Source organism: Petromyzon marinus, chromosome 5 (genome assembly GCF_048934315.1).
Source record: "Petromyzon marinus isolate PM22_M1 ecotype Great Lakes invasive population chromosome 5, UKy_Petmar_22M1.pri1.0, whole genome shotgun sequence".
In the NCBI taxonomy this organism is placed as follows: Eukaryota; Metazoa; Chordata; class Hyperoartia; order Petromyzontiformes; family Petromyzontidae; genus Petromyzon; species Petromyzon marinus.
In genome coordinates, this window is record NC_133671.1 from 10,009,334 (window position 1) to 10,033,019 (window position 23,686).

A 23,686-nucleotide genomic window follows, 5' to 3' on the forward strand; every position below is an offset into this window, starting at 1 on the left:
CAAGGAGAAGTAACAATTCATTAAGCGCACAATACATGCATCTAACTGCCTAAAAGAAAAATCTATGTTTTTCGTTATGTACACATTGCATCGGTTATGGATTCATGTAGAACTGGGCGATCCAATTAAGTAATTGATTCAACCGGTTATGGATTCAATTACCGACTAATTGGACAATTCCCAAAAACTACGTCCAACTTGTTAGTTCAAAATGCACTCCATGACAGGATGCCTCCCCTTTAATAAGAATAGAAAACTCCTAATACGTCCAATTGAAAACTCATTTCTTTAGAACTGCGTTTTTGTTTAGTATGTTATCCTTCCCTCGCACCTCCAATTAGTACGGTTAGCTACATACGGTGCGAAAGAAGTTCAACATACGTACAATTATAACGCACACAGTTTGCGCATTTTTAACATAAGCATAATTTATTCTAGTTATTCTATTGGTGTAATTTCATGAGTCAATTCTCAGAAGAAATGGATTTCACAGGACTTCTAAGATCCTTCAGTTGTCTTTATCCGTTAAGTACTGAATGAATACCTACAATGCGGACGCATTTGCAAAAGTGTAGGTCCGCTACCTTGCTTATGACAAGTTCATTGAACATTTAAATCAAACTCCCTACAGAACACACGCAACATGGCTTCTAGTGTTACGTTATTCCAAAATTTGTTTTTATTTATCTCTTGAAGTGCTTGCTTTACTCGAAGTCTGTTCAAAACACTCACCCATGTCTTGAGATGCGTTTTAATCTGGCGTTGAGGCGAACTGACCGCTTTAATTCTCCGCTTCCTAGCAAAGAAGTCTCAATACACAGAGCTGTGAATGTTGCTAGGCGACAATACAACATGAGAGTGAATGAGGAAGTTACCTGTTTTTCGAGAAGCGTCACACACACACACCTGTGCTTATGGGTATGGGATTTGAAATGTAAGTTGTTGTTCCGAGCTTGTCAGGACTGTCGTCATGCCACCAATTTGACACAGCCAAGTTTACTCCTTAGATGGGCTAAAATATCAAATGCCAGACAATTTGAAGCCTTATTTAGGAAAAAAAAATGTCAATTAACATAAGCTTCAGTCACTTTGAGTTCAAAAGTTCAAGTGATGTAATAAACATTCATTTGATTTCCATTGGTGGTCAGTTTGTAGTAAATGGTGGCAATTTCACATTCCTATGGCAGGATCCAGGCTCACCATGTTAACCAGTTACCTCGGGGTGCAGAATCATTAATATGTAAAACGTATTACTCACACCACGTGCATCATATCACGTCAGAATTGAAGCTGAACAAATGATACTCATATTCGATTCAGGGTAATGGTAACACTATGGATAAAACAGAAATGACAAAATGCAATTGAGACTAAAACGAATCCTCAAATCGAATTGCACTCCTCTTAAATGAGGACAATCACATTTATGCGGGGGCGGATTGTTACGTGCCTATTAACGTCGTGGTCATCACAGGATGACCAGAATTCAAATTCTAAACGTTCATACAAGGCGAGTGCTCAAATTGCTGTGACCCTTGCTAGTTTTAATCAGGGCTTAAGATGCATTTAGAGTATACTGCTTATCTCTCTCTGATCCCAAAGCAATGATCCCAATTGTCATCGAAACTTAAGTTTTAGTTTTTTTAAATATTAACATTTCAGCCGAATTCACATTTTGACTTAAAACTTTCGTGACTGCAGGAATTAATATTCTATGGTTCTTTCGGTAAAGTTACGTAGATGGAAAAAATTACAAAATAATAAAAATAAAGTTGACTCAAAAATAATAAAAATATCACGAAGTTTCGATCGCAACACAAGCGGTCGTCATCAGGAACAGGGAGGTTAGCCTCTGAGGGAAAGCTGTTTATAAAGGTTTAGAGATGGGCAGGGCAGCTAATTCAACTCCGCCCACAGTTTCAAAAGACGCGGTCCTTGCTTGACAGCGTTTCATTCAAGGGCAGCTAATGTTAATGTAGAAGGCTCCGACACCCGCAGTAGGTCTACACCAATCAATGCATTGCACCTCGCTCCACACACCCACACTGCTGACGAAGATGGACAAGAAAACACAAATCAAGTCATGACCCAAAGTGGTTGATGACTTGTCCACCTCCACCGTCAGCAGTGTGGGTGTATGGAGCGAGGTGCAATGCTTTGGTGTAGACCTACTGCCTGTGTCGGAGCCCTCTCCCACAATTAACATTAGCTGCCCCATCCATATTTAAACCTTTATAAAACAGCTTGTCCTCAGAGGCTAACCTCCCTGCTCCTGACGACGACCGCTTGCTGCGATCGAAACGTCGTGATATTTTTTTATTCACTTTATTTTTTATTATTCTTTTTTTCTATCTACGTGACTTTACCGAAAGAACCATAGAATATGAATTCACATTTGAGCAGTTTTATATGCCCAATATGTAGAACCCAGTGTTCAGCGATATCATGTGCTTGTGTGCACACACACAACTACATAATCGTGCACCTCAACGTATTTTCACCAGTTGAGATTTATTTTTTCCAGTTGAATTTTGCATCAAAAAACTAAAACGGGGACTGAAAAAAAATCCTGCAGTGTTTCATGTCCCAACATCTAGATCCCACCATTCTGCAGAAAATGCATTTGGCTCACTCAAAGAAGGGTGCCTCCTTATCACTAGGCACGGAGAAGCCCGTTTAAAAGAGCCAACTTAACATAAGTGCATTTTGTACAAAATGAGAATTATGCAAGCAGCAAGGCAACTTCACATTAATTTTTATTACAATTAAGACCCTCTCCCAATTGATTCGTCCATAAATATGTGCGGTAACGTAGGCTCAATCTAAAATGGCCCATACATCTCTGATGCAATGCTGTCAAACCTTGATGTGGACCAGCAGAATAATGGTTTGATGTAGAGAGCAGCATATGGAGGCATGCACAAGCCAGACACAGCCTGCCTTTTCAAGCTACCCAACAAGATGAAGCTATATTGACAAGTAAAAACAAACTACATTGGTCACAGGTTTTGAAGCTGCTCATCCATAGTGCCGGGCGCAATGTATTCATCACAGATAATCACATGTACGTAGGGCGTTTGAGGCCACCCTAGGCAAGTTCTTGCTGTGAAGCTTATCGTTGGTGAGTTTCTCTCAAGGAGCTACCCCACAATGGATCATACATTCTTTGGTGCCGTGTTCCATTCAGTACAGGAGTGACACCGGCCCCCACTGTTATGAAGGCTTGTGTTCTTAAGTCAGTCTCATGCCTGGGTATCCTTGCTGTGCACAGAATGAACACGTGTCAATTGCGTGTTCACTCAACACAGGGACTGACAATGGAGTGATCACGTGTGGCACTCGCACCACCAAACAATCCAACCCTGTCTCAACAGTCACTGAATATCACAGGCTGGCATCAATAAACTGGGCTGCACAAACATCATTGAGCCAAGACCTGATCTCACAATGCCCTAACAATACATTTAAGTTACCTATTACACTTAGCAGAGGTTTGTGGAAGGTGAAGTGTAATGCATAACCTTTCCAGCAGAGACTGAAGTTCAAACACAAAAGTGTGCATGCGGTGTGTGCATTAAAGCGCAGAATGAGTTAGATGTGCATGTGAAGTGCGGTTGCAGTCCCGTCCCAATCCGCTTTACTCCGCCTTCAGCCAAACAACAACTGTCCAGCGACATCAGGATCGTTATCTTCTTAAAGCATCTTTCACAGACCACTTGGGTGAGCGATGGCGTCTCTGGCAAAGCACTCGTTCTGGAATTTCAGCGAGCTCCTCTCACTGGCTGCAGCGTCACCATCTGGGCATTGTATGCAAATGCTGGCCATGGGAATGCTTGGCACTGATGAGCGAAACGCGTGCCCAGTGTGGAATGAACCAGTGCCGCCGCTTTCAGGGAAAGCCATTCCAGAAGCCAGGGGGGTCGACGAGTGACCTCTCCTTTTGACCTCTGGCTCAAAGCGGCTTCGTGGAGGCAGGGGTTAATAAAAGTGTTGAGAAGCACGGCCCTTGAGATGATTAGCTCTATTACAGAGCCAGAAGGCAACTGCCTCAGATAGAGTTTTGCATCATCACTGCACAATGCAATGACAATGAGTCAGAAAAGAGACAGGGAACTGAAAGTATGAGACAAATATAAAAAACTTAAGAGGAACCAAGAATGTTTTCCTTTTAAGCTTGCCGGGACAAGTGCTATTTGCGAGCAACTTCTAAAGCTGACTCGGCAAATTACAATAAGGTGGTGGAGCCAGCACTTTGCATGCCCCGCCACCTTAGTCTCCCCAAGCGTTGGTGTAAATCATATCCGCCACCACATAAGGTGCTCAAAATTTTCGCTGAGCAAAGATTGGTGATCCGCACGCCAAGCACAAATATGAAATGCCGGATAGCGAACGGAGGAAAAGAATGATTAAAAAAGTAATGAATTTGGGAGGGCAGATAGTAGAAAAGCAGAACATTTAAAAAAGGACAGTTTGAGTGGTGAGGTCACATTAAAAGAGGTAGGAGAGTGGGTGTGATAGGAAGAGGAGACAAAGTGAGCAGGTGTATGGATGACCACTCTGTGACGGTCTGTGCTAAGAGTTTGTTTCAGCTCTGCTTTGCTTTTCTTCATGTTCCGCATCCTGCCAGCCTGACTCGCTCCAGTCCAGTTCGGTGTCTTCATCCCAGCCCCATGACGCTTCCTGGGAGTTGGACAAAAGGTAGGGAAAAAAACAAGTGACAGGTCTGCGGTCTGAGAGATCATTTGTGCCTGTGCCTATGCAAGTTGTTTCACACAAGGACTTATCATTGTAAGCGCACCGTTCTTTAATTATCGCAACCAAATACAAGTTCAATTAACGAGACTTCACGTGCAACTTCCCATACATAGTACCTTAACTCGCACTGGGAATTCTTTAGGGTGACCCAGCCTTAATGTAGTACTTCTTACGGTGTAGTCAACAATGGCATTGCGGAGACAAAAGTAGGCTCGAGCACACAATGCTGGCTCGTGTACTGTGGTAGCCATTAATAGGGGCTCATTGACAGAACTGGCCTAAAAAGTTGACACGTTTAAAGAGGGTGGAGGGGATATTTCTTATCGTCGTCATGCATACACGCCGACTCGCGCACGTACAGCTGTGCGTCTCACCTCGGTTGCAGCGGCTGCAGCGAATTTGTCCGGCTGCGTCTTCCCATCTCCAGTGCCACTGAACGCTTCGGCATCGAGTGTCCCTCTGGAGTCCATGCCAGGGTTTGTGCGTGAGTCGCCCGTGGTGGCGACGGTGGCAGCTGCATCACAAGACTCACTGCGGTCAAACGTGATCGTGGGCTCCATGTCGGCGAAGAGGTCTAGCTCTGGGTCCCTTGCTGCCCAGCGCCGCCCCTTGGCAGTGATCTTGAATTCCTCGCCCAGCTGCAGTGGCTGTGTCGACGGCGGAGCTTTTGGCGCCGGCGCCAATTTTACCACTAATGGTTGCGACGGCGATGCCTTCGATGTGTGTAGGCTTAGGGAAGGCCGAGTTGGCGACGATGATGATGATGACGCTACTGTTGCTGACAGCTTGGCTACAGCCGGTCCATCCCGCACAGCAGTGTGAGCATCCGGCCGAGCATCCTGCTGCTGTGATGAAAGCGATGAAGGAGATGACGAAAGCGACGATGATGATGATGAAAGTATCGCGGAGGGCTGCCGGCTGGGCCCATCTAGCCTCAGCTGAAGTCCACGGGGCTTTGTTTTGCGGACCTCATTGTCCGCCAATTGCGTACGGGATGCTGTGCCTCCCGCCGCAATCACCCCCCGGGCATCAACAACCGCCCCGTTCATCACCGCTATCGTTTGCTTGGATGTTGGCGCCAACTGGGCCAAGTCAGTGAGCAGAACGCTCCCGTTTTCGCATTTCTGCGAGTGGCCGTCATCCCGCGAGCGGACGCGGCCGGCGTCACAGGGGTTCGTCCCGTTGCCCTCGACCCCCTCGCTCTCCCAGTCGGGCCAGTCGGCCCCTTCTGCCGCTGTGCCAGTCGAGTCAACGGACAGTCGCCTACGTGGCGGAGAGGACATCAGCGAGGACGTCAGCGAGGACGTCGAGGACGATGGGGTCGCCGCCGCCACTGTCGTTGCCGCCGCTGCTGCTGCTGCCAGGTGCTTGGGAGAATGCGCCGGGGAGCCTGCAGAGTACAAGAGTGCACGTAAGCGCATGCACGGATCCACGCGAGTGCATGCACGGATCCACGCGAGCGCATTCACGGATCCACGCGAGCGCATGCACGGATCCACGCACGGGCGGACGCGTGCAAACTCGGCGGGGGCGACAGAATGCAACCAACGGAAAGCTTCAATGTAGTTATTCTGATCGAATAACTACATTTACAGTACAACGTTGCATACCGGATCATTTCACTTATCTGCCTAACCCTGAGTATCTATCCAGGCAGAAATGCAATGTTGTACTGTTTAGTAAGTGTATTAAAACTTAAATAAAGCACAGCCGTACTACGCTCATGAGACACAAAAGATAAGCAAATGCAGCAAAGCTCGAGTGGCTGTTTTGAGTATGGTAGGGAATTTACTTGCATCTGTGCGTTGTGTGAGGGAAGCAATCAAATACACTGTCCATAATCCGATTCCTTTCCACTCACACCATTAGTAAGTTACGCTCGCCTTGGCTTCCGACAGGTTTAACACTCCTGACTGCTAATACCACTTGCCTCGAGGTTAAAATGGGGATTTTATTGTCTTTGTGTGTATGTAAAAAAGGTGCTATCCTTATATGAAAATGTACTGTGTTTGACTGCATATACTGCTTGTGTAAGTCTCAAATCAAATCAACCGGAAGACGCCCATTCTCATCAGATCTCAGGAGCTCAGCGCAGGGGTTAAACCCGGATAGTGCTTGGATGGATGATGACCACGCACGCCAGGTTGTTATAGGCCGCGTGGATTTGTAGCTGGCAGAAGAGGGCAGTGCAGCTAAATTCATTAACTGTACTTCTATGCTTCCTGCCTTCACTCACCAGCACTGATCAGCGTGGTGAAGTATGGTGAAAGCATTGAGATGTCCTCATCCGGCAGTACATCGTGACGCAGCAGCCTGCTTACAGCAGTATGCATGTGCCGACGATGTGCAGCGAGTGAATACCCAGTCAGTAGTATGTGTGTGTGTGTGTGCACGTGTGCGCGCGTGTGTGCCTTTGTGTTTGTACCGAGCGTGTCGCGGTGGAATCTGGGTGCGCATGGCTTGAAGACGCGCTCCCTCCCTCCACCGATCACCGTCTGTGCCCCGAGCAGAGGCACCATCTCCGCCAGCGCGTGCAGCGTGCTGCTCACCAGCTCGTCGCTACTGTCCCGCAAGCCCAGAAGCAGCTGCGTGCATGTTCACACACACACACAACACAAAGAGATCCCTCTCCAAAGCTGTGGATTGTTGGGACAAGTTTTGTTGGCGAGCATCATGGCAAATGAGGTCAAATCAAGTTTATTTTGTTTATAAACAGGTGAGAATTCAGGAGGCCAGGATAGGGCTCATTTGCAAGGGTGACGTCTGGCCAGCACCACTCATGGGTCCATGTCTACTTCGTGCTAATGTTTACATATTATACCGGGTACTCATTTTAGACTGATTTAACCAAGAGGAGGTAGAGAGCTGGTTCAGATAACTGGTTCACAACGCAGTCGGCTAACCGCTAAGCCACTGCTCCCCACCCTTCACACACGTGCACATGCACGAATGTAAGCAAACACACGTGAAAAATAACTCTGCTCTTAGAATGAACAGATTTGTGGGGCAGGTACTGTTATCAAGAGCATAATAAAGCTGGAACAGCAGCGACATATGCAAAAATAACTTGGGTTACCATTAGAAGATTGGGGCAGGTAGACTGAGGCCAGGTTTACCACCCCCTCGTGCATAATGCATGGGGTCTAGACTGCAGCAGGGCATTTGTATGGTCGAGGTGAAATAAGGTGTAAAGCTCTTTGAGTTGATGAGGCAATTAAGCAAGCTGCCTATCAAATTCCTAATTAATATTATTGACTGAGATGACTCGCAGACACACCACTGTCATACTCCACAGTGCCACACACAAGAAGAAAAAGATTCCCTCTGAAGAGACTTTTGAGCCAAATCCTGTTAGCGAGCACCTATGACGGCCGGCACGGCACACGAGGGGATGGGTGGCAGCACCACGCCCAACCGCCTTTGTCTCCCTAGTGGCGATGTTTACACACCGCACCAGGTACTCATTTGAGGCTGAGTCGACCTAGGGGAGGCCCAGGACCAGTTCAGATAATCGTCACTGGTGTTGGCCGTTAGCGGGGATTCAAACTCGGAACACCGGGTTCATAGCGGAGCACGCAGACCACTACACTACCGCTCCCCACAGACACACACACACATAACACATGTGTAGTGACATCGCGGATGTCACTGTATGGTGCCGGCCCGGAAGGGTCGTGCCGTTCGATGTTCTGACATCGTGGATAGCACCGTGAGGGTGGCTGTGTAATACCAGCCCTAGCGTGGACAGCACCGTGAGGGTGGCTGTGTAATACCAGCCCTAGCGTGGACAGCACCGTGTGGGTGGCTGTGTGTAACACCAGCCCTAGCGTGGACAGCACCGTGTGGGTGGCTGTGTGTAACACCAGCCCTAGCGTGGACAGCACCGTGTGGGTGGCTGTGTGTGACACCAGCCCTAGCGGGGCTTGGCGAGCACTGGGATAGTGCTGGTACCACGCACAGTGTGTGGTGGGGGCTCCCCCGAGGGAGAGGGGGTGAGCGTCAGCCCAGGGGCAAGGTTGCCCCGGGCCATGGCACTCTGGTTGACCCCGTAGACACGTGATCCAGAATGTCCATACAGGGTCCCCCTGATGGGGGGACTAGGGTGTGATCACGTGTCCGGAGAGAGCTTTTGAGAAGGATCGAGAGGGAATGAGAATGTTCGGGAAGGTGGGCGGAGTGGCTCCGACCGGAGAGGGATATAAGGCGGCTCCCTGAGAGGAACCGGGGTCTCTCTTCGTTCTACAGGCTGGGAGTTCCGTGTCTCAAGCTGGAAGCGCCACGTCCTACGGGGCAACCACGTGGTCGGAGACCCGAGCGAGGGTCCGACCCTTCGTAGCAGTAACTCCCCTGTATCGTGTAGTTAGCATGGGTGGTCACCACCCAAGGCTGTATCTGGCAAAGGGGGCAGTTACCCCTTTTGTGTTACGGTGTTACAAATACATGTGTTGCCTCTAAAAGGAACAACGTCTGCGACTCAGTCGGGACTCGCTACACATGCACGCACACAGATGCGAGCGGGCACCTGCGGAAGCACGGTGTGCTCCAGCTCGTGGCGTGTCAGGCTGGGCGCGTACGCGGGCAGCGTGCCCAGCAGCGCCGCCCGCACGTGCGCGTGGCGCGACGAGAAGAGCTCGCACACGCGTGGGCACACGTGCTCACGGAACGCCGGCGCGCTCAGCAAGCCTTCCCACTGGCCAGCTGCCGTCACCTGATCTGCGTGACCATGGAGGGAAAAGACTGCGATTGATGACAGGCAACACGTTCAGCATTCATTCCAATCCTACACACAAGGCTATCACGAAAATGGTCATGTTTCACATACGAGTATGGTCCACCAGAGGTGGGCGATGTAATTAATGGATCTGATGTTAGATTTAGCAAATTTTGGGCTGTAACGCCGGCACAAACGGGGTACTCTTTTTGAATAACATCGTGTGATCTTTAACGTCCACCACTGTGAAAGAGGCTCGGGGTATTTTCGGTTACTACGCCCGCAGTGTTAAGCCAGGGTGGCCACTGGGCTCCAGCCACAAAAGTTTGCAACTAACGGCAAACACGCTGCCTCTTGGCCATGTCAACGAAAATAAAATATTAATGTATAAGAGGCTTTTCAATGGATGTATTCTCCACCGCTACCTTTACGATTGATCTGGCTGCATGGCACTATGGGTTAGCGTGCCTGACTTATAATGTAAAGGTCAAGAGTTCAGATTCTGGTTGGTGGGGGGTTGACCTCGCCAATTGTCTCTCCAGAGTGAATAAAATAACAAGCACTTTGTGAGAGGTCAACACTCGCCATCCTTTGGAGTAACTACTTCCCACCATAGGACTATGGAATTTCCACCAATGGCTTAGGTCCACCACTGAGCACTACTAAGACAGCCCTTCATCAATCCACTGCTGGATGAGGGCTTCTCCACACCGTGCAGGCTGTGGGTAGGTGAAGGCAGGGAGCAGAAAGGAGGTCATAGTACAATACAGTGCCCGCTGCTGCTTACAAGGTAGCCCCGAAGCCACCTATAACACCTGCAATAAATGGTGGTCACCTTTCCATGTACTATCCAGGCTCAATTCTGCTGAGCTTCTGAGATCGGGCACAAATTCCGATTGACTTGGTCACAGAAAGTATTATACAGTGGCTTCCCCAAAAATGCGTGCGAGCACAGAGACGCCTTGCTTTTCTATGACCATTATCATCACCATCACAACCTGTCCAAAGTTGTTTGCTACACACACATACTTACCCCCTGTGTGCCCCGATTTGGGCGTCAGCAGGTGCGGCAGGAAGCTCTTTACGGCCACAGGCTCGGCCAGTACCAGTGGAGACATAAGCCTGGGGACCAATCTGTTGGCCACCAAGTTCTCAGGCAGCGCCTGCACTCGCTCCAGCAGGAACCTGCAGATGGTATTGGCACTGTGTTAAAGCCGGCTATATTTGCAATCTCTGGCAATGCTGTAAGCACCATTTCCTCCTGTAACGCTAAACTATTCTAATTTGACCAGTTAAGGCCCACTGAGCTATATAGCTCTTTTTCAGAAGCAAACTGGCCACAAATGATAGCTTATCACCTGGCAATTTATAGCAGCCAGCTACTCTTAAAACGCATGTTTATAAATGTGGAGGGATAAACCAGAAGAAACTGAGAAAAATCCACATGACCACAGGGAGAGAGACACATGTAAACTTCAAATATAAACATGTTGTTTTTGTGCGATTATTGGTGACTGGGCTTAGACTCACTCTAGCCAAGAACCCGGTTTAATGACAGGTGGCCGAGAGCCAGATTTTTACCCAGCATCTAAGCAAATCTGGCTATGACGTAGTTTTAGTCTTCTGGACCACCCAGCAATTCCTGAGAGGCGCTTACTTGAAGAATTCATGCTTTTGCTCCTCGTTTTTGAGGGTGAGGTCATCCAAGAATCCCAGCACTTCTTGAAAATCATTTCTGAAAATACATACACACAACACTATACAAACACATTAAGATCCCCAGCATGTGCATACAAGCCCGTTGGGATAGGTATCGTTTGCAATAAACTGCCAAGTTCAACGTGACGCAAGAGGCAGTCGGTGGTGCGGTCAAGCAGCACGGCCGCTGCCTTTGTCTGCACAATTCCAATGTTTACACACCACACCAGGTACTCTTTTAAGGCTGAATTGCCTACACGACCAGGAAGTGAACTCTGGTCGCTAGGTTCGTAGCGCTCACATCACAGTGACAGCTGCCATTTTCCACTAATTAGCTATATTACCACAAGGTATGTGCATCATCAAGCTGTCAGGTTGTAGGACAGACCCAGATATCATGGGTTAACACACACAGATCTCCTTTTAACCTGGAATCTTTGTTCAGAGTGGTCAACAACTCAAAATTAACACTTGGTAGACAGAAGCAAAGTGTCTGGTGCTCACTTCTAACATCTCTCCACTACAGTCTAGAGCCTAACCTGGATATTTATCTGCATGTGAACATACACGTTAGGATGTGCGCGTGTGCCTACGAGGATGCACGTGAATTTACCGAAACAGCCCATGTGTGGTCAAGGTGGTAAGAGGTGGCCTTAGTGTGGGGTCAGCGTTGAGAAGGCTCGTCTCCACCAGTGACATGAAGCCATCTGCCACCTCTCCTGTGTCCCAATATTAAAACAAGAGTAACACGAGGCATTTCAATCGAGATTGAAAACGATTTTATTTAGAACTGCTTTTTGTGTTCAGTTTGTTGTCGTACATTGTTGTCGTACATTGTGAAAGAAGTTGAACATACACCCATACAAGCATATTGCACTCCCACAATCTCCCATGTTACCACACACACATAGCCAATTGCACACAAGTCTCCCCCCCCCCATTTAGCCTTATGTATTGCAGAGTTAAGGACCGTATTTTCCCTCATATAGCCCGCATACGCATATAACCCACAGAAGCATATAACCCCGCAAAAATTGCGTTTTGTGAAAAACAAATTTCAGATAGCCCGCACCTCCATATACCCCGCATGCATTCATATCTTTAACGTCGTTACCGCAGCTTAATTCCATCATATTAATACGAAGTTTACATTTGTAATACATTCCACTATCAACTGTTAACATTAAAATCATAAGGTGCACAAATAAAATAAACTAACCGGAAACGAGTGAACTTAAAACAGTAAATAAGTAACAAAAGTAAATATCCAATAAATAAGTAACACATAACTGGTAGACAAGTACAGTTTTAGCACTGGTAGATTGGCACTGCGCAGATAGTAGTGGCACTACGGCAACGCCGTTGCCTCGCCCCCAACCCCCCCACCTCTCTCTCCCCCAGCTCTCCAGTTGCCAGTAAACAAAGTGCGCCCACTTCAAACATTGTAATTTCATTGTACAAACAATTCGAATAATTAAAACGTGATAACACGTGCAATTTTTGTGCGAGTGGTTTATTCAGCAGTGCTTTAGTCAAAGGTAAGTGTTGCATAGTGGATAGTCCTACCATGAAACAATTAAACGCGTTATGACATGTCAGACGTGTAAAATATTTTTGGGATAGCCCGCACCTCCATATACCCCGCAGGGTCCTGTTTTGTTTGTAAAATGTGGTATACCAAGAGGGTTATATGCGGGAAAATACGGTACTGTTGGCAAGCACCTACTAAGGCTGGTGTAGAAATAATAATGTAGATTTATAAGGCGCACTTACACAATCAATCTCAGAGCGTCATGCATATGGAGGAGGAAAATACGTGAAGTGATAAGTCACCACCTCCAAATAGCATGCTCGGCTACGTACGGTGCGAGATTATTTCAACATTCATACAGACAATGGAGAATTAGAGGCCGTTTTAAACAGGTGGGGTGTTTGGCCAGGACTTAAGTCTCCATCAACTGAGTTCCTGATATCCAAGTGCACGGAATTCCAGCGCCTGGGCACCGTGCAGGCAAAAGCCCGGTGATCACCCCAGTTTCGAAGCCGAGAATAATGTATGCGGAGTAGGGCACAATCGGTGGATTTAGGAGATCTCAGTGGAGCGTGGAGCTGAATAAACTGATGGAAGTATGGTGTAGGAGATTATTAAACTCAATGCAACTTTGAACTGGAAGCCAATGCAGAGACATGAGCACAAGTGAAATATGGTCCCGACGAGTAGTGCGAGTGAGCACCGTGGTGGCCGCATTTTGGACACACTGCAGAGTTCAAAGAAGGTTATTTGGACATCCGAAAAGCAAGGCATTGCAATAGGCAAGATGTGAAAAGATGAGCGAATGGATCAGTCTCTATTCAGAACAAAGAATGTGGCACAACCAGGCAACATAAAGACCGACCCAAGACAACACCGGGATTTCTAACTTTGTGTGTTCAGCAGACATTCTGACCACTGATCACCAGATTGAGGGCAAACCTGGGGCAGCTGATAAGGGGGAGCCATTGAGAAGAATCTCAGTTTTATCACTGTTAAGCTGCAGAAAATGCCGCCGCATCTAAGATGTTATGAGCGAAAGCGACAATTAAGAGTGCACAGGCCAGGGACACAGAATCTGAAACCAGTTCAACATAAATGTGAGAAGTGTAAACTTTGCGAAGTCTGTGCAGTGATGTAGTCGGCACCACAGACAGCCGTCTTTATCTTCCCAGAGACGTTTACGCAATGCACAAGGTACCTTTTAAAATGTGGAGTCAACCTACAAGCCCAGGACATATATGTGACATATATGACCAAGAATTGAACCCAAATGGGTGGCACTGCAGGCACATTGCACAAACTATGACATGACCGCACAGGCACACAAGTGTATGTATTGCATACACGCACGACCACTCTCACTCAACCACATACAACCCCAAAGACCCCCCCCCGTATAGCCTTTAACAGACTGTTGGGGCAAGTGCTTTTAGCGAACACCTATTAAGACCGGCCCTACACACGAATGAGGGGGTGGGTGGCCTTGTCTCCCTAGTGGCGATGTTTGCACACTGCACGAGGTACATATTTGAGGCTGTGTCGACCTCGGAGAGGCCCAGGACTGGTTAAGATGATCGTCACGTGTTGGCCGTGAGCAGGAATCGAACTCGGACTCCTGGGTTCGTAGAGCAACACGCGAACTGCTGCACTGACGCTGGCCTACACTACGTACAACCCCAAGCACTCAGCCACATACATTAGAAATGAAATTGTTACAAAAACCACGATCATGAATAAAAGAGTACAACCCCTCCACACTTAACCAGAGAGAGGTAAAAACTTTTTGTTTACCGAGGTCCGAGAGCAGCGAATATAGCTTCTGGGCCAAAATCCCAAATGCGTAAACGTCCCTTGCATGTCCCACGGCGACTTGCAAACCCTGGAACCTGGGTTTCTGCATCCACACAAGGCACGCACATCCATGCACACACGCATACATGAGTACACACCAGAAACTGTGCAGATGTTAACATGATACACATAAGCTTCACACACGAGTATTTTGCGTAGTTTTTCAATAATTTTGAAATGTACAGCTTTATTAGGAAAAAAATGCACGTGCTGAAATCGTAAATACAGGACTAACTTAAAAATAGAAAATGTTTATCATTGCATTTTAAATGAATGTGTAGATACAATAATGACAATCTGGCTTTACACACTATATGCATGTGTAAAGAAGCATAGACGGATATTTAGAGACAGAAAAACCACACGTGAATTAGAGAACAAAATAAAAATGAGGGATCACTCAATGGATGATGGTAGATGGACGAGTCTGGTGATGGAATATCAGCCAAAGGATAGAACACGCCGGAGGATAACCACCATGGAGGGGGAGTGATGAGATCAACTCATATGCAGGTATTAAATAGGAGCGTGGGATTGCAAGAACATGAAGGACGGGGAATGAATGGGTGGCCGGGTGGCCTTCATCCAGAAGAAAAGTGACCACGGCTGATTACGATGAAAAAGTAAAAACTATATTAAAGTGCTTGAATCCACACTTATGACTGCAACAATAAATGCACTCAACACTCCTATCCTCGAACTTTCCATACACGCAGCTCGGCAGTTACCTTCTTACAAAAGTGTTCGGCATCACAAGGGATCATAAGGGACTCTTGTAGATTTTTTTTTTTTAAATAGCTCAGACATGATAATTATTCGGAAGGTTGGTAAAGCTGCCTTAGGCCTGACCTCCTCTGGAGGAATGCTGTCAGGATCGCGGAGAGCACGGATTGATTCCAGGAACTGCACACACGCACACACACAGACCCATATGGATGCACGGACACTACTCGATCAGAATTACACATGGTGCCCACGCACATACACGGGCTCTCGTACTCATGCATAGGATTCGTGTACACACGAGAGCTGGACCAAACGTATCTGTGTAAATCTTATTTGATTCCTTTGATCACAGCTTGAAATTTATTTTCAGAGTGTTCTCTGACAATATGGTGTTCCAAATTAAGAAAAACTTCGTCATGTTATTGGCCTTCCCGTGAAAGTCATATAACCGTATTAGCTACCAACGGTGAGGCATTTATAAACAATATGAAACAAAACAAGGCACTCAAATGCTGTCCCCATGACCCTCAAAGTCCACACTACACAACCCCTTTGACAGTGCCGTAACCTGCTAAATTTGCAAAGTGCAACCTAGCGTTGTGACGTCGTCATTACAGCCATGGGTGCCTTTTTCACCACCATGAATGGGTCTCAAACGGCATGGCTAAAATGCTAAGCTAATCGCAATGAATGAAGGGATATCTCTCACTCGGACGCCTTCGCAGCAGCCCCGAGACCTCCACGAGGCACAAATCAGACAATGTTGCAGCGGTTTCTAATATGAACAACTTAAAATGTTATCTTCATTGGCAATTCATGTTTAAATAATCATTTTTTTATGTAAACACAACGATTTATTGAAAAGTAATTTTATTGGAAAAATAATTTCTCATCTCCAGCTGCTTGGTGAAGCGGCGCCCCAACGCCCCTAGTGGACGAACCGTGCCTGATCGCCACCGACCACATTTCAACGGAGATTCTACGAGGCTGACCAGGCTCCAAGTGCTCTGCCGTCTTACTTTAATGCCAAACTGGGCCCTGCGAAGCTAAGCATAATTCTACAATTTTACAGATCCCACAATACTGTTATGAATCAAATTTCATTCGAATCATGGAAACGCGATTCCAGGCTAGGAATTGAGAGAATCACTCTTTTAAAACAGATGCCACATTCTGCATTGTTTATCCACAAATCGCACCCATATATGAGGACCCCTGCACCTCCGCTGAGCACGGTTGGCTACATATGGTGTGAAAGAAGTTCAACATACATATTTATTTATACACAGGCAAATTCACAACACTATTATACTCACCTGTAACTACACATGTTTCATTACACAAACGACACTAAAAAGTTGCTTAACAATGCAACATTTTGTGACTTAAGGCAAAGACACAAGATCAATCACCCATTCAGTCATGTTAGGCTGTTGTTGCAATGTGCAACAGCACATAATGTACACAAGAGGGAAGTGGGTCATCATTCCTGGCAACCCTCTTTTTCCCAGTGTTGGTGTGAACATATCACTGTTGTAGAGGCCGACCGAAATTCGGTTTCGGCGCTGAAAGTTGGCAAAAGGCCTCTTTCGGCAAAGTTTCGGTTTCGGCCGAAAGTCAATTTTTTACTTTCAGTTTCGGCCGATACCAGAAATTCAGTTTCGGTCGGCCTCTACACTGTTGTGTATTTTACGATGCCGTATCAAGAAAAGTTTTGCCTGCAGTCAGACACCATCTGCCACTGCTCTGCAGTGCTTGGCCAGGAATTAGAATCATGTCACTGGACTTCAGCTAACATCATTGCACAGGCGCAATGCACACCAATAAACACATATATCGCACACAATTATGCACTCATTCTAATGCACAACTCTGACAATCATACAATCTAATGTAGACAACACACACATTCATATACAAAGATCCCCGGAATAGCCTTAACAGACTGTTGGGGCAAGTGCTGTTGGCAAAGCACCTACGAAGGTTGGCATGGTACACGAGGGGGTGGGTGGCCAGCACCACTCGACCGACTTTGCCTCCTTAGTGGCGATGTTTACACACCAAACCAGGCATTCACTTGAGGCTGAGTCGACCAATGGGACCAGTCCAAACAACCATTATTGGTTTTGGTCATGAGCGGGAATCGAACTCGGGTCGTCAGGTTCGAAGTGCAACGTGCTAATCGCAACACAACTGCTCCCCATATACACACTAATGCACACACACTCTAATGCACACTAACCTGTGGGGTTGCCTGGCTGAAAGTGCAGGAGCTCTCCATTCCTCCGAGCCGCCATTCCCCCCCCGGAGTCACCAATACACTGCCTTCTCCCACTGAATTGTGGGTCAGGCCACACTGCACACACAGACGCCCATGCCGAATTAAAAACACACACACACACAAACGTGCCCATAAATGCACATGCAAACTCCAGGACACACAGCCATGGTCAATAATAGGATTAAGATCCCCAATATATTGGATTTTAATAGACTGGTTGGGGCGAGTGATATTAGCAAGCATCTATGATGGCTGGCATCATCACACGATGGGATGGTGTCAAAACCTCTGGCTGCCTCCCCATTGCTCATGTTTACACACTCTGCACAAGGTACTAAATTAAAGCCAAGTCCACCTAGGGAAAGCCCAGGACCAGTTCAGATAATCAGCACTGATGTTAGCCCTTGGCTGGAAGTCGGACTCGAGCTACTGTGTTCGTTGAAAAAGTGCGCAACAAATACACCGCCATTCCGCAATGGGTTACACAAAGACACTGGTGCACACACACACCGTGCTGTGCAGGAACAGCAAGCCTTGCATAATGGAGTAGAGTCCACCCGCCACCTCGCTCGCCGAGCCTCGCTCCGCATCCCGCATGCTCCAAAGCGGCACCGCCACCTCCGTCAGCACCCACGGCACTCCCGCTGGCACGAGCCCTTGAACGAACAAATCATGAGAATATTCCTCTTGCTAACGAGGGGGAACAGGTGGCTCAACAGGTCATAGTGCTGAGATGACACCACTGAGATCCTGCAATTGAATTCAGGCAACTGCCTATGAATAAATCATGTTCTCAAGTGCAGATAGTTAATGAAAGACGGCCGATAACACAATTGGGGTACGATTGGGGAAAGAAAAAAAAATCTTCTCGCCAGGGTCTTGACATGCACTTAAGAGCAAATTATAGCCAACTAGCTTGACTACCCGGCTTCGCCCAGGACTTGGATTCTTGTCTTGGGATTAATACACGGCCTACGCGGAGGGTTGGGGGGGGATGCGTGACGTCAGCAGGCACACTGCGTGACGCTGCCGCATGCGGGTGACATCACAGATGTGACGTCACCGCTCACTTGCCGTGCAAAATATATGCATTATCGCCACCCCTCCCCCCCCAAAAATACAAAAGTCTATTTTTATACTTTTTTGCATTGTGTACAGTCTGGAAGCTACCCACATGCCAAATTTCAAGTTTGTTGCATGTCGAGAAGTATGCTAAACATTTCGAACAGACACACGTTCACAAATTTCCCTTTTATATATATAGATATGCCTTTAACACAACAATCTTCAAGGTGGATGTTGGTGGATCGTTCAGAGGTGGTTCCTGTGTGAGCTAGCAGGCCAATGATGTTGGTGCCTCTCATAGTTTGTTGTCCATCCTCCGCACCTCCGATTAGCATGTTTGGCTACGTATGGTGTGAAAGAAGTTCAACATGCATACATACAGAGGAAGTGCAAGTAGAAATGGCCAAACATTCCAAAGCAGGGCTCTCCTGAAAATGGCTCTTAAGAGTCTTGGGTAAAAAAATAAAGTATGCTACTACTGTACAACTGTATATACACTGTATACGCCCGTACAGTATACTTTATACTATTGTTAATACAAATTGGCTTGGGCAGGGTATGTTTCAATAAGGGACGATGGTTAGTAGAAAAAAAAAAACGACAGAATTGCAGACAAAGGAAGGAACACTCCAGAGAGCGCATCTGTGGCAGTTTTGGAGTGATGAAATCAGCAATTGTGCGGGATTTAGGTGGATTATTACATTTCAAGCCAAGACCATTGGTTATGCCTTGGGGAGGTCTTCATCCAGCGGTAGATAGATCGTTGCTGATGGTTACAGTAACCACCGCACATGAGGCAGTGAATATGGAGCCAGAGGGGTTGACTATAGCGGTAATTTCGTTTAATGCCCAAGCTCTAGTTACTGAATGACACATGTGCTTGTTGTGCAGACGCACATTGGAATTACAAAGAGCAAGCACTATTTGTTTATTGTCCGAAATTTAGGTCACCCTGCTCCTGTCTGCCTTTTACTGACTTTAACACATTTAATAAGTACTTAATTCATTTTAGGCTTCTTGATATTATTTGATTTCGTAGAGTAATGTGTACAGTCCTAACTTTGCACAGTGCAGTCAAGAGTGATACTGTTCTAAAATAAACACTACGAAAAAATATTTAATAACCATTTGTATTGCCAGGCAACTACATTATCTGGGTATAACCAATATCATAATTAGATTTTTAGTTTATATTTCAATTGTGCTATTGGCAACACGTCATGGGATGCATAAATTAATCAATCTTAATTTAGAATCAGAATCTTTATTTAGATTGCAGGAATCCGATGAGCTATTAAGCTCTTTTCCACATAAGTCCAGTACATGTGTATGCACACATTGCACATGTGTACTCGTACAACTTTTAGAGTTCCATTGCTGGATGAGGGCCTCCCCATGCTGAGTATGGGTTAGCAGAGTTTGTTTTCCATACTTCTCTATGATGGTCAGTGCGGGTTGGTTAAGGCGGGAAATAAAAACAAGATAGCTGAGGAGTACTAGAGTGTACACAAATGGATTAAACTGCACTGTCCTCTGCTGCCAAACAATTCTACTATTTTTACACAACAGCTTCATTAAATCATGCTGCCCTATGAAACAGCCATTAATCTGTTGTTAATGAATTAATGGTGCCCGTCACTGTGCCTCAATGGCTCTGCCAGCCAGAATTGCCACTTGCTATGCTTTGTAAAGGAATTGTATGCATGCCTGATAATGAAAATGCTCAAGAAACGTTGCGGAAGAATTACGCAATCTTAACTGTAAATGTAACAAGCATTTTTCAATTAACAACGGGATGGGAAACCGTTTAAAAATCATAAGCCACAACAGCAATATTTGAGGTGAACCTGTACCTATAGCACGAGTCCTTAAACTTGTATTATTAATTACACAAAAATTACTGTTTTAAAGTCATAAGATAACTCACACTAAACATAAATGGATATAAACGGTCTTTAAAAAGTGTACATAACGTATTTCACTCAATCAACGGAACAAAATAGAATATCAACATACGCGACAAAATAACCCCTCTTCTGTTGCAGACACTCCATTTACTATTCATGCATGTTGCTGGTTTACATTCTTGTGTGTGTGTATGTGCATGCAAGTGGCACCTGATTCCAAAGGAGCATTGTGAGCAGACGCTCCAAGAACTCGGAGGATGCTTGGGTGACGGAGGGTTCGCATGTGCTGTGTGACAAACAATACACAAAGATCCCCTGTTGAGACCTATAGACTGTTGCAGCAAGTCCTGTTAACGAGCAACTAGCTATCAAAGCTGGCACACGAAGATGTGGCGTGGTCAGCATCACCCCTGGTCACGTTTGTCTGCCCATTGCTGGTGTTGACAGATCGCACTGGTACTCAATCATGACTGTATTGACCAGGTCAGGTTAACATACCACTTTTGCCACTGATGGTAATTATGGTAGGAAAATGAACACAGGTCACTGGTTACTTACCTCTGTGTGCTGTGTGATGCGACAGGCATACACCCCCCATCTGTTAGTTTGGATAGTCAAAGAAAGTTCTGTTGATCAGCAACTGTTTTCTGGCACAGGAGGGAAGAGTAAACCAAACTCTAAATTGAAGAGCCGGTGTTGACACGTTACATCGGGTACTAATGTTTGGCTGGGTCAGTGTCGGGAGACAAGAAATCAAACTTAACCAGCAGGCTATGGTTATGAATAAGAACAAAGTGCATGTTACTATGGATGCAGCTATATAGGTTACCCGAGTGCCTGTACATTTTTTTTTTAGGAAATCAGCCTGCAGTTGAGACTTGTCCTCTGGCAGGTTGCAACTATACAAGAGACAGCCATGTGCCAGCACTTCATCAATGTTTATCTAAACCATAACATACTTTTCAACTCAATTTGCAGATTCTGACGTTAAAGCACACGTTATAGGGGATTGGTGATATTGGTTACCTGCAAGCATAGATGTCTCTCTCACTTTGACCATCCTGAGGCTCAGCTAAGGGATGGCAGACATTGGCCACTCTGAATATAGGATTTCTCTCACAATTGGCCGTCTTGAGGCTAAGATAAGGTATGGCCTTTGTTAGGGTTTCTCATTCTGGTCACTATGAACCTCAGCTATGGGATGACCTTACCACAATGAGGCTAAGGGAAGTGAAGACACTTTCCAGCTCAGGTAAGAACGATCTTCTCTCATTAGTTGACATAAACAAGAGAACATGAACGTTCTCCTTGAGACACAGGTACAAGATAATACTTCCCACCTTGATACCTTACCTCCTTGAGGCTCATATAAGAGTTGTCACCCTGGCCACCCATGCACTTATTGAAAAGGGGACACACACACACTACAACTGGGCTCAGGTAATGGATGATAACGCACTGACTTCAGCTTAACACGTAGGCTTTCACGACCAATATCATCCATAAGAGGGGCTTTTTTGGGTTAGATCGCGTAAATCTATAAATAAATGTGTCGGTAAACCCGCCACCATCACACAGCCAACTAGTAAGGGTTGTCACGTAAACAGAACATGTCAATGCGTTACTAGTACAGCAACACCGGTGTGTTCGAGAGGCAAGCCACAACATTTACAATCCGAGTACGACGTTTCGCCAGTAATTACAACTAGCTTCACCAGGCGACAGCCAGATTCGTGGAGAAGTCCACCTGTTTCTTTCCTTATACAGAGGCGTGGATGTGGTGACCAAACCGCGCTCTTGAGTCAACGTACATTCACGTACATTATGCACGCGCAGTTAAGAAATGACGCACATTGGACGGCGGGCAAGAGGACCTCTTTGGCCGTTCTGACCATCATATAAGGAGTCTCCCCTGTAGACCAGTAGGAGAGGGCTGAGTCTCGCCCTGGCTCTCCATCAGGAACGGAGCGGGGAATGTGAACTCCCCTCCACCCTCGCACTCCGTTGGTGACAGCCGCGTTGTGCCACATTCGAGACCCTGTCCGTGGGACCCCACTAGTGGGTCCCTGCCGGCGTCATCCAATCAAGATATGACCATCAGAGGCCTCTCCTTGAGACTCAAGTAACAGGACACGGCGCCTCCAATCTCAGCTAACAGTCTCATCGTGACTTCCTGACAATCACATTGTATCGAGCGGCGCTCAGGAGACCCCCCCGTCTCCCTCTCCATCTCTCACCTTGGCCGCTGTCCGTGCGCGCTCCTCGGCGCCCTCGGGGTAGAGCAGCAGGGACGCTCTGCTGCCCTTGCCGAGCCGGGCGGCCCAGACGCGGACCCCGCCAGGCCCGGGCATCGCATCTCCCCGCTCCTCTGCCTCCTCGTCGCGCCGCAGGCCGCTGAGCGCGCTGCTCTCGGCGCCCATCGCCTCTCGGCGGCGGCTACTAACAACGTCGGCTACGTGAGGACGCAGCGTGAGGACCCCGAGGGGCGGGCGAGAAGCCCCGACCCCCTCTCGCAGCTACTTCTCCTTCTCCTCCTCCTCCTGCCGCCGCCGCTTCTGCAGCTATTGATGACAAACGCGGGCCACGCGAGGGGACAGCAGGAAGCACGGAGGAGGGACGCGTAGGCCGCTAAGAGGCGACCGAGGAGAGGCGACCGAGGAGAGGACCCGACCCCCCCCCGCTTATCCCCTTGCTGCTCGTCCCCCTCCTCCTCCTGCTGATGCTGCTGCTCCCGCTTTTGCTACCGCTGTTGCTCCACCTGCTGCTCCCGCTGTTGCTACCGCTGCTGCTCCACCTGCTGCTGCTCCCACTGTCGCCATAGGCGCACATGGAGGCCTAGCGCGGCATGCCGCCTCCGCCTCGCCTAGGCCCCGTCCCCTCCTGCACTCCGGGGGGCCCGCAGCCTGTGGGTGAAACGCCTCGGCGTGCGGCGCTCTATCGCGCCAGGGTAAACCCGGGCGCCGGCGTGCTGGTGAGGAGGGCGAGTGGAGAGCGAGCGCCGTGAGTCCCCAACGGGGGGGGGGGGAAAGTTTGAGGAGGTCGCCACCGCCGCTGCCGCTGTGGAGCCGCTGCCGGTGACGTCACGGCCCCGGTGCCGTCATCGGGTGCCGAGCAATCTGAGAGCGCTCGTGGCTCCCCCCCCACCAGGGGTGGTTTGG

The 23,686-nt window shown here is 47.5% G+C and overlaps 1 protein-coding gene across 1 annotated transcript; it reads right to left on the reverse strand.

Annotated features, from left to right (window-relative positions):
- Window positions 1-2,492: 2,492 nt before the first annotated feature.
- Window positions 2,493-23,686, reverse strand: SCYL3 (SCY1 like pseudokinase 3). The gene is made up of 13 exons (XM_032946921.2): window positions 22,766-23,686; window positions 20,739-20,814; window positions 18,067-18,212; window positions 17,518-17,631; window positions 15,399-15,452; window positions 14,490-14,592; window positions 11,778-11,883; window positions 11,124-11,201; window positions 10,500-10,651; window positions 9,278-9,468; window positions 7,181-7,340; window positions 5,130-6,145; window positions 2,493-4,680 (listed from the first exon to the last, which is right to left on the reverse strand). The coding sequence occupies exons 1-13, from the start codon at window positions 22,946-22,948 to the stop codon at window positions 4,573-4,575; spliced, it is 2,487 nt and encodes an 828-aa protein (XP_032802812.2). The 5' UTR covers window positions 22,949-23,686; the 3' UTR covers window positions 2,493-4,572.

Coding starts and splice junctions, on each gene's coding strand:
- SCYL3 (XM_032946921.2), bottom strand. CDS start 22,948: ATGGGCGCCGAGAGCAGCGCGCTCAGCGGCCTGCGGCGCGACGAGGAG. Junction 14,593..15,398: donor ACAGCATTCCTCCAGAGGAG/GTCAGGCCTAAG, acceptor GTGTGGATGCAG/AAACCCAGGTTCCAGGGTTT. Junction 7,341..9,277: donor AGCACACCGTGCTTCCGCAG/GTGCCCGCTCGC, acceptor ACATGCACGCAG/CTGCTTCTGGGCTTGCGGGA.